Source organism: Erpetoichthys calabaricus, chromosome 9, assembly GCF_900747795.2.
Source record: "Erpetoichthys calabaricus chromosome 9, fErpCal1.3, whole genome shotgun sequence".
Lineage (NCBI taxonomy): Eukaryota > Metazoa > Chordata > Cladistia > Polypteriformes > Polypteridae > Erpetoichthys > Erpetoichthys calabaricus.
Window position 1 is genome coordinate 54594960 of NC_041402.2, and position 16597 is coordinate 54611556.

The 16597-nt window shown below is 34.6% G+C and overlaps 1 protein-coding gene across 1 annotated transcript in view; it reads left to right on the forward strand.

Annotated features, from left to right (window-relative positions):
- The first annotated feature begins 843 nt into the window (after window positions 1-843).
- cdh8 (cadherin 8) overlaps window positions 844-16597 on the forward strand; it is a 365634-nt gene continuing 349880 nt past the window's right edge. Inside the window, exons 1-2 of the mRNA XM_028809638.2 lie at window positions 844-1047; window positions 5794-6232. Of these exons, the coding sequence (XP_028665471.1) occupies window positions 5981-6232 (252 nt within the window). The 5' untranslated portion in view covers window positions 844-1047; window positions 5794-5980. The remainder of the gene's footprint in view (window positions 1048-5793; window positions 6233-16597) is intronic.

Sequence of the window (16597 nt, forward strand, 5' to 3'; positions counted from 1 at the left end):
AATTACAAATACACATAGACAGATTACCAATGTTCAGTTTGCTGGTGGAATAAACCTCAACGTATTATTTATAAAACAAAGAGCCACCTGTAAACGTCGATGCAACGAATTGTAGTGGAGGAGGGATACCATGTAATGAACTTGGCAGATGTGCACGTCCTTATATTTCTTCACGAAATTACGTGTTACGGTAGCACTCCTTACCTCGCGGTTATATCGTCTGAAAATAAAAAAGCCAAATCGTATTACAGTATACCATAACTCGACGCTATAAAGAAAGTATACCAGTGAAAATCATAAGAATTCTGAAGCAGACTTGTCAGGCACCTAATGATGCGACATACTTGAATCTTTAAACCTTTACTTACACAAATTATAATCCCAGGACTGAGCAACGGAAAGGCTGAAAATGGTTAAGAAAGCGATTGCTAGGTCGGGTTATGTCAAGAGCGAGACTGAAAGAAAGGCACCGCACCGCTGCTGTTCTGCCTCCGAGGAAGGAAAGATTTAAGACTTGTAGCGTTGTGCCTACCGCGGCTGCTTATGAGGCTGTCATTCACAATGGGAAATGTCTGAAGAAATAATGCCCTTTCTCATACCGATCCCGCTAATCAATAAGGTGTCATAAACTAAAGAACTGTGAATATAAATATACTTCTCGACCGCGTTAAAGGAAAATGGCATTCCGTGCCTTTGAAAGCTGAACTGCGAAGCCATAAAAGTTGCGTATTCCCCTGATGGAGACGCGTGCATTAATTTCTAACCAATGGACCAGCCTCCAGATCGGCCCAATGAGAGCTGCGAGGAGGAGGCTCTTCGCTCCGCTTCGAACTCTTCTGCACATCTCTCTACAGTTGCATTCACCAGGCTGGATCGCTGGAGATGTATAGCTCTGTATGTTCATGTATATGCTTTCCAATGTCTGCAGCATGCGGTGACACACCGTGATCATCCATCCAGACTCACGGTGCATTGGTCGTTGATCATTTCTTGGATATACCGATCTTTTTATTTCTCTCATCATGCTGCAAAGAGTAAAATATGACTGTAAGTACTTGGGTGATAAATATACAAGTAAAGGCTTAATATAACCTGAGATGCGTGCTGGTGCATAGTATTGACATCATGCCGATTACCTTGTGGGTTTGAAATGCGCATTTATTACCAATCAGCAACATGCTATCTCTGATTTTAAATGTCAAAGAGTTACATTTTAGCATGGTTTTACAACACTGTGCTCACACAGTGGAAAATGCAAACACCTGCTCGTACCTTTAGAAAGCCGATGTGTACCTTTTATATAGCAAATATCAAACGAAAGACGTTTAACAGCTTTGATTTACAAATAAACTTAATTTACTTGTTTGTTTTGCTCCTTCGCCAAAACACCCATCAAGTTCTTGCATATGGAAAAGAGAAAGATAATTAGTAGGACCTTTTCATGCTGGGGCTGCGCTTACAAAGAAATTAAAAGGCATCTCCTGATTAGTGATCACCGAGGTGGCAGAGATGTTAAAAAGCACGCGTACTTTGAAACGCTCTTTCGTTGTTCATTCCGTATTGAGATAAATCACTGCTAAAAAGAAAATCGCGGCATCTGTGCTTGCAGAATAACTCTTGTTAAGTCGGTAGAGACCTTTTAAAAAGAAAGACGTCGCCATTCAGTGTCTTTAAGGTTACAGATGCAGCATCGTTTAGTGTGTCACTTTAGTTTTATTTATTTATTTATTTAAATAAAGAATGCCCATTGGCTACAGTACAACTGTGAAGAAGTATGTTATTTAGAGTTTTAATCATTTTGTATTATGCCTTTAAAAGTTTACAGTAAAAAATGTTCGCTAACTTAATTACATTCTAAAAAGGGCGAATACAGTTTCTTCCGGCAACGTTTTTGGCTTTGTAGATTTTACATTCACAGAATCATTGAGGCGACAGGAATTTGGTCCATAATCGATCAATCAGGCTTGGCAGATGAAATATATCAGCAGTGAGCGTGAAATGTGAGCAATTATTCAAATCACGAGCGTGTATTTTGCTAAAATACTTTAGAGGATTATGTGGACTGTTTAAAACAATTCCACCAATAAAGAACCGTGCGTTAGAAACTTCATTACCTGACTGAATAAACCTGAGGACACTGAAATGCTAAGACTTGGCTTAGATTAACGCGCCACATATGCTAAACGCTTTACTTTTTGAAATTCATATCTTGGAATTCGAGCGATGCCCTTTACCTGCCAGTCTGTCTCTGGAGTAGCTGGGGGATGGCGGTCGCAGTCCGGTGAGCCCACTATCAAGTTCATACAAAGAGATGTTAAATTACGGACGTGCTTAGGACAATCCGTGTACTGATATCCTACAACGCTTTGATGCATGGGTAAAAAATACACGCACTGCCTTTACAAGAGACTGTGATTTCGGTACAAAAGAAGTACATTGTTTATCACCTATCATTGTACTTTTCAACGAGACAAATGGGATAGTTTTAATAAAGACTAGAACACGCGATTATTTTACGTAGCGCTTCTGTAATCTGTATTGTAAACGCTGTGTTCATGAGGTGACTATGCACATAATCTCATTCGTGTCACTAAACATGGCAAATGCTGCATGTGTATCAGTGGGCTGCATTTTGTTATTCCTGACACCATCTGTATACCATTTGTGTTTTCTTCATTAGATGCCGTAGTATGATGGGGATGTAATAATAAATAATAAAGCAATATACTGAGTGAAAACAATTATCAGTGTGGATATGCAAAAATGAAAGTGATGCCTCTTTGTCCAGTGTCTTAGTAAGGCATACTTATTGAAGTGGCATGGGCCCTTGTGTCTAATAGGTACATCTCATTATAGTCAAGGGTAATGGATGTGTCTTAGGAAAAAGTCCTTGGTGTACTGCATTGCTTGAGATGCCTGTTGTTTGTCTTTGCACCTTCCATTCATTGGTGGATTTTGTCAATAGTCATCAATTTGAGTTTTTAAAGGAAAAACAGCATAACCCTTCACATTAGTCAAGATTTTATTTCAATGTGTAACAGAGACTCCACTTTGAACAATCTAATGGAGCGATCACCCTGGTAGGCTGTTTGTCAGTTTTTATCTAAAACAGCTAGGCTATCATGTTATGTGCCCTGTGGAAACTAAAAACTGAAAATGGAAATCTAATTTATGGCAAAAAAGATGTATAGTAATTGAAGACAAAGACAAATTAAACGTAAAAAGCCTATTAGTAACATAACTCAGTGGGTCATTTATTGTCTACCCTGTTCAATTTTATTTAATCATTTTATGAGTTTGACCGTTCGCTACAGAAGTGTAACACATTCATATTTCATATTGTTTCCCATATAGGTGCTTAGTTATTTTGTAATTGTCTCATTTAATAAAATGCAATACTCTAGAAAAAAATATGTTATTGGGCACTGCACTGTTTCCGTTTTTGCTCTGTTATGGAATACCAGGGGGCATTTTCATAAGGGTATGAAAATGTCATAAGATTAAAGTCCTTTAAAAGCAATTCAGAGTCACATAGAACTGCTAAATAGCTTTGGAGGATATTTTCATAAGCGCTTTTATAAGCCAGCAGAGGACTTTCATAAGTCCTTAAAGGTATTAAGATGTCCCAGGATTAAATGTTTTTCAGTGCTTCTGTATGTAGTATAAGTAAAGGGCATATTTAAGGATATTTTCCCATGATAGTGGGACAATTTCATGTTGTATTAAAACCTTTTCTGAAGTAGTATTGTCAAAGCTTAAAAGATGTTTGCCAAGTTTTTAATGTTCCAATGATATAAGCAATTACGACATCTTTAATGCTGTTTAAAACATAATAGATTGTACTACTAAAAGTATACTCATTAAAACATTTTAAACACATTTCCAAAAATTTCATGCAAATGCTTCCATTAGTTAATAAGAAATCTGTAAATATAAAGTGCTTATGCAGTACAGCCTATCAGATACTATCATTAATTTAAAGTTTTTTTGAACACTGGTAAACACGGATGAAAACCTGTTTAATGTTCTAAAGAAAGCCCTCCAGTAACTCAAAGGAATTAATGTCTGTATAAATGTACCTACATGCATTTGTGTGCATGTGTTTAATTTAAATTCCAAGAAAACAATGCAGTTGTAGATTATTCAAATATTGAAATTACCACTTAAAGATCTTTAGCCTCAACCTCTTAAAAAACAACATTTGTGTAGATTTACAGCTACAGTAGACAGCTCTTGATAATGGGAATGCTGTACTAGGATGGTATAAATATATGACAGGAAGAACGATTTCATTTTTATTCAATTAGGACAAGTTAAACTTTGTATTTTAATGAAAATAATTTTGAAAATTGTTTAAGTAAATTAGATTGTGTGAAACTCAAAATAAAAAAGTGAAGTTAAACAGTGCACTTAGTTAAACAAATACGAGCAAAGCAAACTTGCATTTGTAATTAGGACAACAGATTAGCAACAGACATCACAGTTAACTGCATTTAATTAAGAGTATATGATTGTAATGCTAAATAAAACAAATTCAGCATTTTGCCACAGAATAGGAATTACAGTTGCCAAAGCTAGTTTATAAGTATGGCAGGCTGTGTCTGAGTGTCTGAGTAGGTTTAACTTTTTATTGCTTAGGTTTGATTTCCGTGAAAAACACTTTTTTCACTGTTTATACAAAGAAGGAGGCTTATAAAACTGAAAACAATAATAGGAATTGCTTACTGTTATTAAAATACTGTGTTTTTAGATGTTATATTCAATTAAAATACACTCAGCTATACTATGTATGGCATATGGAAGACACTGGTGAAGATTAATAGTGATTGAGTGCCAAAGTTGTATATTACTATATTTTTAAATTCTTTTAGTTGTCAGTGGTGATAGGTTTCAGATATTTCAAGAAAATTAAATATTAAAAAGTTTTCATACATGCTTCAGCTGTGTTGGTAAAATAGTGAAAATAAGTCAAAGATTGTGCTATATTCATCAGTCAATTATTTTTCTATTAAGGCGCTATGTGGTCTATATACTGTTATGAAATGTCTGACCAGGTGCCCTGTAAAACAGTAAAGGGCTTGACATATTCAACCTCATGGTATATATAAGATGTCAGAAAGATTTAAATACATTCTGGAATACTTTTTTCTCAATTCAGAACAACAGTTAAGTGTTACCTCAGCATTGTTTTAGTGTTATAGATTCTTCTAAGAATTTTCTATTTGTTTATTTTCCTGTTTTAGAAAACCCTTCTCTGCAATTACCTGTAAAGCATTGCAATGCACTTACAGAAGCAGACTATTTGACAAATGCTTCTTGGGATCCAGCAATCAGCCAGACCGGCAGTGACAGTACAAAAGCATTATTTATGCGGTGGCCAATACATGTTGACATGAGATAAGGTCTATGTATTCAAAGGAACATTAAATAAATTAGCAAAATGGAAAAAAAGGGAAAAAAGGGAAAGCTTGTCACACAGTCTGTGGTGTGCAATTTACATCTAAGCACTTGTGTCATTTATTTAATTATTTCTGTTATGTATGCATGTATTTATTTATTTATTTTGTTCTTAGCTCAATCCTACATGAAAATTGAAGGGGCTGTCACTGAGGTCAAGTAGGGTTTATTGACAAAAATTTCAATTAGTGTGTTTTCTACATGATTTATGGATCTTAAATGATATATTGAGCCATATATATATATATATATATATATATATATATATATATATATATATATGGTATATATTATGCAATGGTTTTCTATAACCAGAATTTTTTTGTATACTTACAGGTCATTTCTTGTAAGAATCCAACCAATGGCTGCTGTTGCAAGACTTTCATATTTTATTTATGTTTGGCGCAATGGAAGCATGCTGTGTGGCTCTGAGTGAGCTTTATTGGACAATGCATGTGAAGGCTGGAAGCTTTACAAGAGAGAAATAACCTTTTCTCAAAGAACCTTTCTTCTCTGGGGAATAATGCTAAAACGGTTGGAGGAAATGTTGACAGATATATGGACTCCATTGTTAATTCTATGGATTACACTTTTCCCTTATATTTCTATGGCTCCGGTCAACCAGTTAAAAAGTTTACAAACTGGATCCATTGTGGGTCAGCAAGGAACAGGCGAGAGACAAAAAAGCTTGAGCCGTGCCAAGAGAGGATGGGTTTGGAATCAAATGTTTGTGCTAGAGGAGTTTACTGGTCGTGACCCAATTCTTGTTGGCAGGGTAAGTCAGTGTCTTTTGTTTAATCAATTTTTCATTTAAAATCAGAGTAAAATGAAAACCCTGTATGTAGCAATGGACGCTGTTGCTAAGGTGGCTTATGTATTTAGAAATCAGTGTCTATTTAGCTGCAGACATTTAAAAACTGTTTACTTTTTGATGTAAATTAAATATTTTTAAAACTAACCTCTGATCTATTTGTTTGCCTTCAATTGTTTCCTTGGGTACAGCCAAAAGTCAGTGTTTTGTATTGAAACATCATTTGAAGTTACTATATGTGTCACGTAAATTTATCCTCCTTGCAGGAAGTTAGCGGACACAATAAATTGAAATCCTTTCTGTTAAAAATGATCTTCTGCGTTTATTATTGGTACATGAAAATGTTTTAAAAATTGCAAAACTAGAATTGAGTTGGCCAATGAAAACTAAGCAATCTTTATATAGTATAAATCTTTTAAATCACAAAATGATTGTTGGTTCAATTTGCTTGGCTTATTAAAGTTCATTTTACTATTAAGACCTGTACTATTAAGATTTGATGTATTCCCATCTTCTAGCACCACAGGTCACCTCTAACAATTCTTTACTTTACAGATGTTTGATGAGAAATGTAGACCTTGTGGCCTTATCTCACCCTGGTGAGGCTTATTATGGGTGTCCTTTGACTTGTGCGTACAGAATACAAAAATGGAATTTGGAAATATGAATTGATATAGCTTGCAATACATTTTTTCATTGAGGGATTGAAGCATTGTAAGACTGATAGATTCAATTTTGAACTTTTTTATAAATCCGCCACAATCATACTAAAATACACTTTAAAAAAGCAAAGTTGCTGTACACAACAATCAGTCTTTCAGCCCAGGTGTGGTGACTTTTATTTGCTTAAATTCTTATTTCAGTCATGAACATTTCATCAGTAGTACAAGTACAGCATGCCACAAATCAGTGGTTATCTGGAGTTTCTCACAAATCATTGTGTATTATCAGAGCCATTTGCTTACTTCAGAATAAAGATAAAAAGGAAAATTAAAGTATTTGACAAATATACAGTCAGAAAAGTTATGCTTATAATATTATGCATGTTTCATATTAAGCAACTTAATCATCTTTAATGATCATTGGGCAGAATGGTTTATAATTTATAGTGTAAGTTAAAAATGTATTTTTCCTTAAGTAGCAATAATGGAATGCAGGGACTCAAGGTGCTATTAAAAAAATAATACCATCATTTGTAGTTAATAAGATGCCACGTCAGTTTTGTTTAAAATATGTACTGTATTTTTTTCTTCCAAGTAAAGTGTCACTAATACACTTCTGAAGTTCCATATTTTTTCTTGTTCCATATTTTTGGGACCTGACCTTGTGTATGTTTTTTTTTTCTCTTCATACATCATCCTTAAGTATTTCCTTTACTTCTTTTGTAATCACCTTTTTTTATTTTGTAAAGACAAATAAAAGGAGAAAAACAGTAAACAATTATAATTTAGAAAAGAATCCAACCCTGTCCCAGTAAAATAAACTCTTATCAGCACCAGTGTAAAGGTACTCTCAGATTATTACTACAAATTTACAACCTGGTGTATTTTAGATCAAAGAAATTGCACGATACTGTTAATTGCTAGTTTATATTTAAATATTGAATAATTCATTTCCGCTCTAATTACCAGACACGTTTACACTCAAAAGTGTTGTAATCTAGGCTTCAATATATATTATTTGCTTTACACATAATTTCAAATTATTTTCAGTGTACCTCTTTTAATGGGGTGCTATTACTTTACAATATGTTAACCTTAAATTTAGACCTGAAGCAATAGCCATAAGTTGAAAACTTTAATATGGTATGAGAATAAATTGTACTTTTAGAACAGACAGGGGGCATTGTTGTCTGTAGAAACGCTATTGCAAGATGCAAAGCACACAGTGGCACTATTTTCTTTACTGGCAGAGCAAAATTATGGAACTGGCTCTTTAAGCCATAGAGCAGTGCATGATTTTTCAAGACAAGCTTTGAATCAAATAGTCCCATTTTGTCTGTCCCAATGTGTGGCCTAGATGGAGCCTTCTGGTTTGTGCAGTGCAGAGTTGATTTATTAATCAGTGAAACTCTTTTGCTGTGTATTGCATTTTATTTAGGAGGTCAACCTTTCATACTTACAAGTGCTTTTTTAAGGACAAAAAAGGTATTATATTGCATATTCTGCTTTATTTATTATTATTAAAACTTAAGAGATTTTGTATTTGTTACTGTAGTGCCTTAAAGATAATATATTGGGCTACACATGACTGTAGCTATGTTTACACGATTGTTCTGATAATTGGACACTACTTTCAGAAACCTAGAAGCAAATATCATTTTCACTTTTACATTATGCTGCAAAGTACAGTTTACTGGTCTCTGTTTTTTAATGTGGCATAGACCTAAGATTTTTAGGTTATTTTGGGGGTAAAAATGATTCACTTTCCAAATACTGTGGTTCCTGTAAGCCAAATAAAAAAACCTGCCAAGGTGACAAGAACAGTGCAGGCAAGCAAGATGACACTGCCTTTGTTGAGAAGTAGTCCTGCCACAAGGTTAAATATTTATAATAACTGCTTGTGGGGGACAGATAAGTTATGTGGTAATGAGAGATAGCAGCCTGCAGAGCTGCTTCAGATAGAGGTACAGACATCATAAACTCCCAAGGCCCATTCTATTTCTTTCACTTAATTATAAAATGAATTAACATGATGAAGCAGTGTGATTAGAATGGGACACACTCTTCATATCACTGTGTTTCTGGGATTCAGAAGCTGTTTTGCTTATCCTCAAGCTAAGATGAATACTTTATATTTTGCCCTTAGCATTACTTATTTTTACTTTGTTGTAAAGCAGCTTCCAATATTCAGATAATGATTATTCAAATACTGCCTAATAGAAGTTAAAACAGGCAAGGGATAAAAATTGTAGAGGGTAGTGTTTGACATCATTCATTTGGTTGCTACTTGTTGATAAATACAAAAAAAATTAGCTTCCAGTGTAATCAAATTAAAAGCAATTCTCTGAAGTTTTCAAAGGTGCATTGAATATATACCGGTAAATGAAATATTAGAATAAATAATAAACTTGTATGTTGTCATAGTGGCACAAAGAAACATACGTGTTTGCTTTGATATCCACTCATATCATCAAGACACATGTTTTACACAGATTGCACACACTAAATTTGTCCAGGGTGATTGAGAGGGTGTGTGTGTGTGCGTGTGCGTGCGTGTGTGTGTGTGTGTGTGAAATAAACCTGGCATCTTGTCTAGATTTGTTTTTTTCAATGCACCCAATGCTGTCTACTGCAACCCTGTACTTGGTTAAGATGTCTGGAAATGAATGGATGAATGGTTAAAACTGTGCAATAAAATTACTTCTTAGTGAACAAATGTTAACTCCTTTTGTAAATTTTGCTTAAATAAATAGAACATAGTGGTACAAATCAATAAACAAAGATGTGCAAAATTTGAAAAAGGCACATTATTTTAGTCAAGCATTTTTTATTTTGCTTATTTACAATACAGCTTAGCAGTCTTCACTGACTACAGGTGCAGAGTGCTATGAAAAATGTCCCAGTTAAAAAAAAAATATATACACTGATTACTAAATACAGAATTAGTACATACTGTATAAGAAAACAGAAAACAAAGTAGAAATGTATATAAATGGTTATTTTATAATACTTGCAGAACATTGAGAGTCATTGTCCCAAATTGTCACCTCTAAATGCTCTGCTTAGCCCTTGAAAGTATGTCCTTTATTTGGTATAAATTCACTCTTCTTGAAAAAAGGCACCTTTGAGCTTTAGGGCAGCCAGTTTTAAGTTATGTGCGTAGGAGCACAGTTTTTGTGTTTTTACCTGCAGAAATAAAGGAGATACCTGTGAGTATGTGTATGATTGTATACTAAGTGTTCAGAATTATAAAGATTTAATACTAAAGCAAGAAATGGGTGCAGTCATTTAGTAATTGTATAGTCCCAGGTGATACTACTGTTTAATCACTAGTACTGTATAATATGCAGGGAAAATGTATTTTTTAAAATTCAGAACTGTAGACAAAAATAGAAAATCTTTTAAAATTCTTTGTCACAGAGATTTTCTGGTTCTTTTTTCCACTTAGTAAATTACAGAATGGTGCTATTATAGTGTTTTGGTTCTCTGACATAGCAAAGAAAACCAAAATGTTGGAAACCTGACACTTTAAAAAATGTTTAATAACCACAAAAGGAGAGCTGCTAAGTAATTATTGGATTACCCACCTAACTACCAACAAAACGGACCTCCCATGTTTTTGGACTTAAGACCACACAGTATGGGGACTATGAATGGGTTATCATATATGGAGTTAAACGGCATTTATTAGGCATGAATAAGTTAAAGAAAGAGTACACCTATTAGAACAATACAGTATTGCATTACCACATACCTGTATTTGAAAAGACAATATCTTTTACAGTTAGATCTTCTCTTATTATAAAAAGGGTTTTGGTTATAACAATTGGATATTTACTTTTATTAAGGAAAATGGACAGTTTATTAAGTAACTATTAGCCAAGTTTTTTTTCCCTCTACCAGGCAGCAAATTCCTTTCTTGATTCCACAGTGTGTGACAATGTGATCAACCTCTGCTACTTGGTGATGTTCTGCAGTGAGGAGATTAGTTGCTGTTGTGTGTTAAGGATGACTGATAGAGTGAACTGTCGCTGCCACATAAATAGCTTATTAAGCAAGAAGAACTGTCTTCATCATGTGATCGGGGCAACCCTGAAGAAGGATAGCCTTGGCAGGAGGGCCAAACCTTGTGAGATTATGATGCTGCCATGTTTTACGCAAGCAGCATATTCAAGAATTTATTCACCTTGATATCTGCTTAGAAATGATTGTCCTTAAAAGCAGAAAAAGATTTTTTAAAAGCAAGAAACAAAGAAGAGAGAAAATAGGCTTTGACTATACAGGATTTTTGGACACGTTAAACAAAGCTAGATTGTCATTCGTAGCCAGGAATTTCAGCGTAATAATTAGGGGGTTTAGGAAAAAATACAGTACTTTAGTTTAACTATGAGCTTTATATACAGTAACAACTGAAGGTGCTTCATAATGACTATATTGATGATTTACTTTGAAACCACTTTCAAACAGTATAGCAATGTGCTTTTGTAATAACAAGAAAGAGAGGTGAATTCAAATTTCAAATAAGAATGTTTAAAAAGATCAAGCATACATATTTTATAAGATATACTTAAGAAGGATCCTCGCTTATCAGCAAAGGTGGCTTGTAAGTGATGTCAACACACAAATAGATTCATCTCTCTGAAGCTTAGTCTTGGTGGTTTTCCATTTGAGAGCTCTCATGTATTGTAATCCTCTAGGTTCTCTTGGCAACAGGGCTACGATTTTTCGAATGACAGATGTGAAGACACCTTCATTATTATAATGATCAATAATGTAGCTTCCCAAAATGCATTAAATATGTTACAAAATTTGTTCATATGATTATGAGGAAATATAGGAAGCAGATTTTAATGTTAACAGAATCACTTTTTCAATCATATTTTTTCAATTTCTTGCAAAATACAGGTATGTTGAAAAAAATTACATTTTTAAACAAGGAAAATAAGTACTCTGTATGCTATTGTAAAGAATCAAGTGATATATTTAACTGTAAGATACAGTGTGAGTGCCATCACATACAGTCTGCAAATACTGACTCAAAAAGGGAGCATCATACTGACCACTTTAGGGTAGTACAAATGAACTGCTTACTGCAGCTATGTTTCTTGATTAAAAAATAATCATAAACTTTTAGTTAAGTCCTTCATTACTAGAGGTAACTTTTCTGTTTCTGGCAAATCAATTTTTTGCCTTTAAAGTGTATGCTTATGTTCAGACATCAGCACCTGTGTTGAACCTACTGTAGTTTCACTTTGTTATTGTTTTTTCACATAATGAGACATGCATACAATTATTATGGAAAAAAATCTATTTTTTTCAAACATAGTACTGTATTTCAAATCAATCATATTATTGTTTTTATAATGTAAAAGAGCTGCAATAGGAGAGTACAGTGGGTGCATTTTACAGAAAATTACATTGATGTAACTTGTGAACATATGTATTTTTTTAACCATATGTTTTACTTTATGAAGGTCTTTTCCATTGCCATTACCCTGAAATTTGAACAAATGACAGTTTTATTGTAACATAAGGAATGATTAACAGAGATTATATGGCACAAACATAAACAGCTATGTTTACGTCTATGTATAAACACCTATATGTAGTTTTGTAGGCCTTAGTTCTGCTGTTCTTGTTTATACCTCTCCTGAATTAGCCTGTAGCCTCATTTTCATTTTCATTTTGTACATGATAATCTGCACTTATTTATAATTGTCATGCTGCCTTAAGTAACATTGTCTCACTAATTCCTAAAATTACTATTTAAAGAACAATAAAAACAGAAATGTTTGCAAGCTGCTTTCCCCATCAAAAGGCCATTCTGTATTTCACATGACAGAAGATATGGCTCATCTTTACATGCAGTGATGATATACTGTAGCAACATACGTGTCAACATAGGAGGTAGGCCCCAGAAAGAAGTGAAGCAACAATATTAATAAATTGTTAGGCTTTTCCCAAAAGTCCTTTTGGCAAATTTGAGTAAATCTAAAAAAAAAATGTTTTCTGGCAGTCATGTTTAGTCTCCCAGCAAACAACAAATTACCTGTAAAAGGTATTTGCATATAAAAATTGTACATGAATTTCTCTTCCTCTAATTCAAAACATAACTGCATATAAGCCGGACTTCTCAAACATAAAAAAACTGTCAGACCTTTTTAATTAAAAATAGAAAGTCAGGAAACTTAATTGCCAAAAATAGGTTCTTATAATGTTAGATATAAATGTTGGATCCTGCTTCATTAAGGTAAGAAATGTAAATATAATATTTTGCTTGGTGACCATATCCTCAAATATTTAATTTCCATAAATACTTTCATTTTAAAGTGCATATAATACAGTTGTTTTATTTAAAAATCTGAAGGTACTTTTTATAGAGGTAATAATTTATGTGGCTACTATCAGCACTTTAACTGAACTTGTTCTAACCAGTAAATTTAAGTCCATCTTTGCTTCATGCACATAAATGCAGGGTCTACAAAGAACCTAGAGGTAAATAGAGGGGTTATGCATGTGTGACTGTACAGTATGTGAAACAACTTCATTGTTTAATTTAATACATAAAACTAAACTATAAACCTCTCAAAATTTAACAATATTGCTCTTGGTATTTCAGCCTACTTCTGCATGAACTGTCTGCTTCTTCAGCACATTGAGATCAGATTTGCTAAACTTGAGAATGAGAGCACTGACCTGCATTATGAAGGAACTCAGCCAAATGTTCATTAGGTGCTACAGAGCAATGAGGAGACAGCAGTTCAAAGAAGCAGAAACAGATCACTGTCAAATGTGACAGCAAGGCAGGAAGTGCACATTTTCTAAGGGCATCAGATATAGCGATGCAGGTGTCATGCTGCTTCCTCCTCACTGAAGAGTCATTTTTTAAATCAGTGGGCCAATAGATAGGGCCACATAAAGAAGCATGTCTGTGTAGCAGTGTGCTCAGTAATTAGTCAGTCAGTCAGTCATTCTCCATCCCACTATATCCTAACACAGGGTCAGTCACAGGAGCCAATCCCAGTCAGCACAGGGCGCAAGGCAGGAACAAATCCCGGGCAGGGCACCAGCCCACCGCAGGACACACCCACCTACACACTAGGGACAAAATAGGATCGCCAATGCACCTAACCTGCATGTCTTTGGACTGTGGGAGGAAACCGAGCAGACATGGGGAGAACATGCAAACTCCATGCAGGGAGGACCCGGGAAGCGAACCCAGATCTCCTTACTGCAAGGTAGCAGCGCTACCACTGTGCCACCATGAAGCCCAGTTCAGTAATTAGTGAACTGATATTCAGATTTGCACCAGTGACACTGACTGTGTTATTAATGCTTTTTATTTGTCTGACACCTTAATCTAAGGCAGTTTACAACATTCCATATACAGTACAATTAGTTACATTTCCTTTGCTTTTTGTCCCCAATTGGAGCCCAGGCAGCTGAAGTGACTTGATCATAGTCGGTATCAATTGCAGCATTTGAGTTCACAACCTCAGGATTTGAGGTACAAAGCATTAACTAATAGGCCACACTGCCTGCCTGTGCTATGATTTGTTTAGATGCATGGTATGGAAGCAAGAGATCTTCCTTGCCTTACTAATATGCTCTTACCTGAGCTAGGGTGGATTCGGTTGTCATAGTCCAGGTCTCATGATTACAAAAGTAGAGTTTGGCTTCTAGTACACCTGTACAGATTTAAAAAGCTGACAGACAACCTCAGAGAAACTGCCAAAGTGTTTTTCACCGAGATAAGAGAAAACTGCCTAAATCCATGAGATTAGAGATAAGTATGATATTGTGAAAATCAGTGTCCCTTGGCTAGGCTGCTATATTGTAATAAAGTTTTGGATGTTCTATTGGGAAAGAATTTTTTTTTTTTGCTGGTGTGTCATGTAAATCCTGTATTTCACATCTGTATGTTTTCATTTATTGGATAGAGAATATTATTTTGTCCCAATGTGTCGTATCTGTGTGCAGAATAAGGGTTTGGTGTGTTTGCTATAACAGTTACAGGGCAAAATCTGTTCAAATAAATGCCAGTTCATAGTTGTTGTCTTTGACTCCAGACTCATTTCCATATTAATTTATTTATTTTTATTTTTGTAGATTTTATTGATTTTCATAACAAATAACATTCCATACAAATAAGTCAAGTTTTACAAGACTTGGCTCAAAACAAATCAACCCCGATTTCCATATTTATTTACAATATAAATGGACAGGTATCATTTAGAAAGGCAAGAAAGAGGGCAAAGATGGGTGTTCATATTTTAAGAGAAACTTTTACTGTGAGTCTGAAATAACTGTGAACTGAGCTGGAGATTAGTCCTTAGAATTTGTTGTGATTTGGGCTTGCTTAATTTTTTTTTTCTTTACATATATTTTGTTAATTTATTAATTTTAAAAAATTTTAAATGGTGATTTTGAGCTTTTTTCATGTATGTAATTTATTTTTATGTTTTTGCATGAGGAAGATATACATTTTTTTGCTGTTTACATTTTAGGTACATCACAAGTTCAGTTTTCTTTTAAAGTAATGAGCTAACGAGTTGCTAGGGTGCACATGATGGTTGCTAAGGGATGCCTTTATGACTCACGTCACAAAGACTTGGTAATGGATTCAAGTGGAGCAACAGGAATCCTGTTTCCTGAGACTTTGGATTCTTCAGTTTGAGCCCTGAGGGTAAGCACCTTCAAATTAAAGTGCTTTTCATGTTTGTATTTTTGTGCAGTGGCATGCCTACGTAGCAAAGTGTTATTTCAAGTTTTGGGTTTTGTGGCAACAGCTTGTCTTCTAGTCAGAGTCTTTCTCAGTCATGGGGGCTCACCTTCCAATAACACAGAATTTCTGAGATTTGATTTTGTGGTGCCAGCTTGCTATCTAGTCAGAGTGCTTATTTCAGTGGTGAATGTTCAGCTTCCAGTTACAGGGGATTTCAGAGTTTTGATTTTCATTGTGACAGCTTGCCTTCTGGTGACAGTGTTTTTTAGAGCAGTTAAAGCTCATCCTCAAGTCACAGAGACTTTCAGAGTTATCAGTTTTGTGTTCTATGTGACAACTGTCTGCATAAATGTCAGAGCTGTATCAAATGTTGTTTTTATGTCAACTGTCTGCATCATAATTGTTGTGCATTTTTACATTTTTGTCTTGTGGCAGTTTGCCTACTGGTCCTTGTAAAGACTCATCCAATAAACTAGAGCTTGTATAAAGTTTGGTGTTCTGGTTTTGACTCTCATTCATTGAACTCCCTCACTGTATATATTACTGTTTTGGCTATGGTTATTGAATATGATTTTTCTTAATGAATGACCTTTTGCAATTCTGTTCTGACTTTGATTACAACCAAGCTCTCTGATTTGAAAAACTCATTGTGTTTCTTTCTCAATCTTCGAGAAAAAGAATTCTGTTTACTTTTTGTCTGAAATAAATGCTCATCTCCTGGTTAACTTCATTAAAAATTGTGCCATTGGGAAACTCGAGGTGGTCGGTTTGTGAAAGGAGAAGGGCATTTGGCATCAATGGTGCAGATTTTTGGAACATTTTCTGTTTTCCCTTGACTGGCATGAGTGCTATTCCTTTAAATTTACATTAAAACATTTTAGGTACAAATATGACACAGTCGTTAGTTGAAATTTCAGATGACACAGAATTAGGTGAATTTTG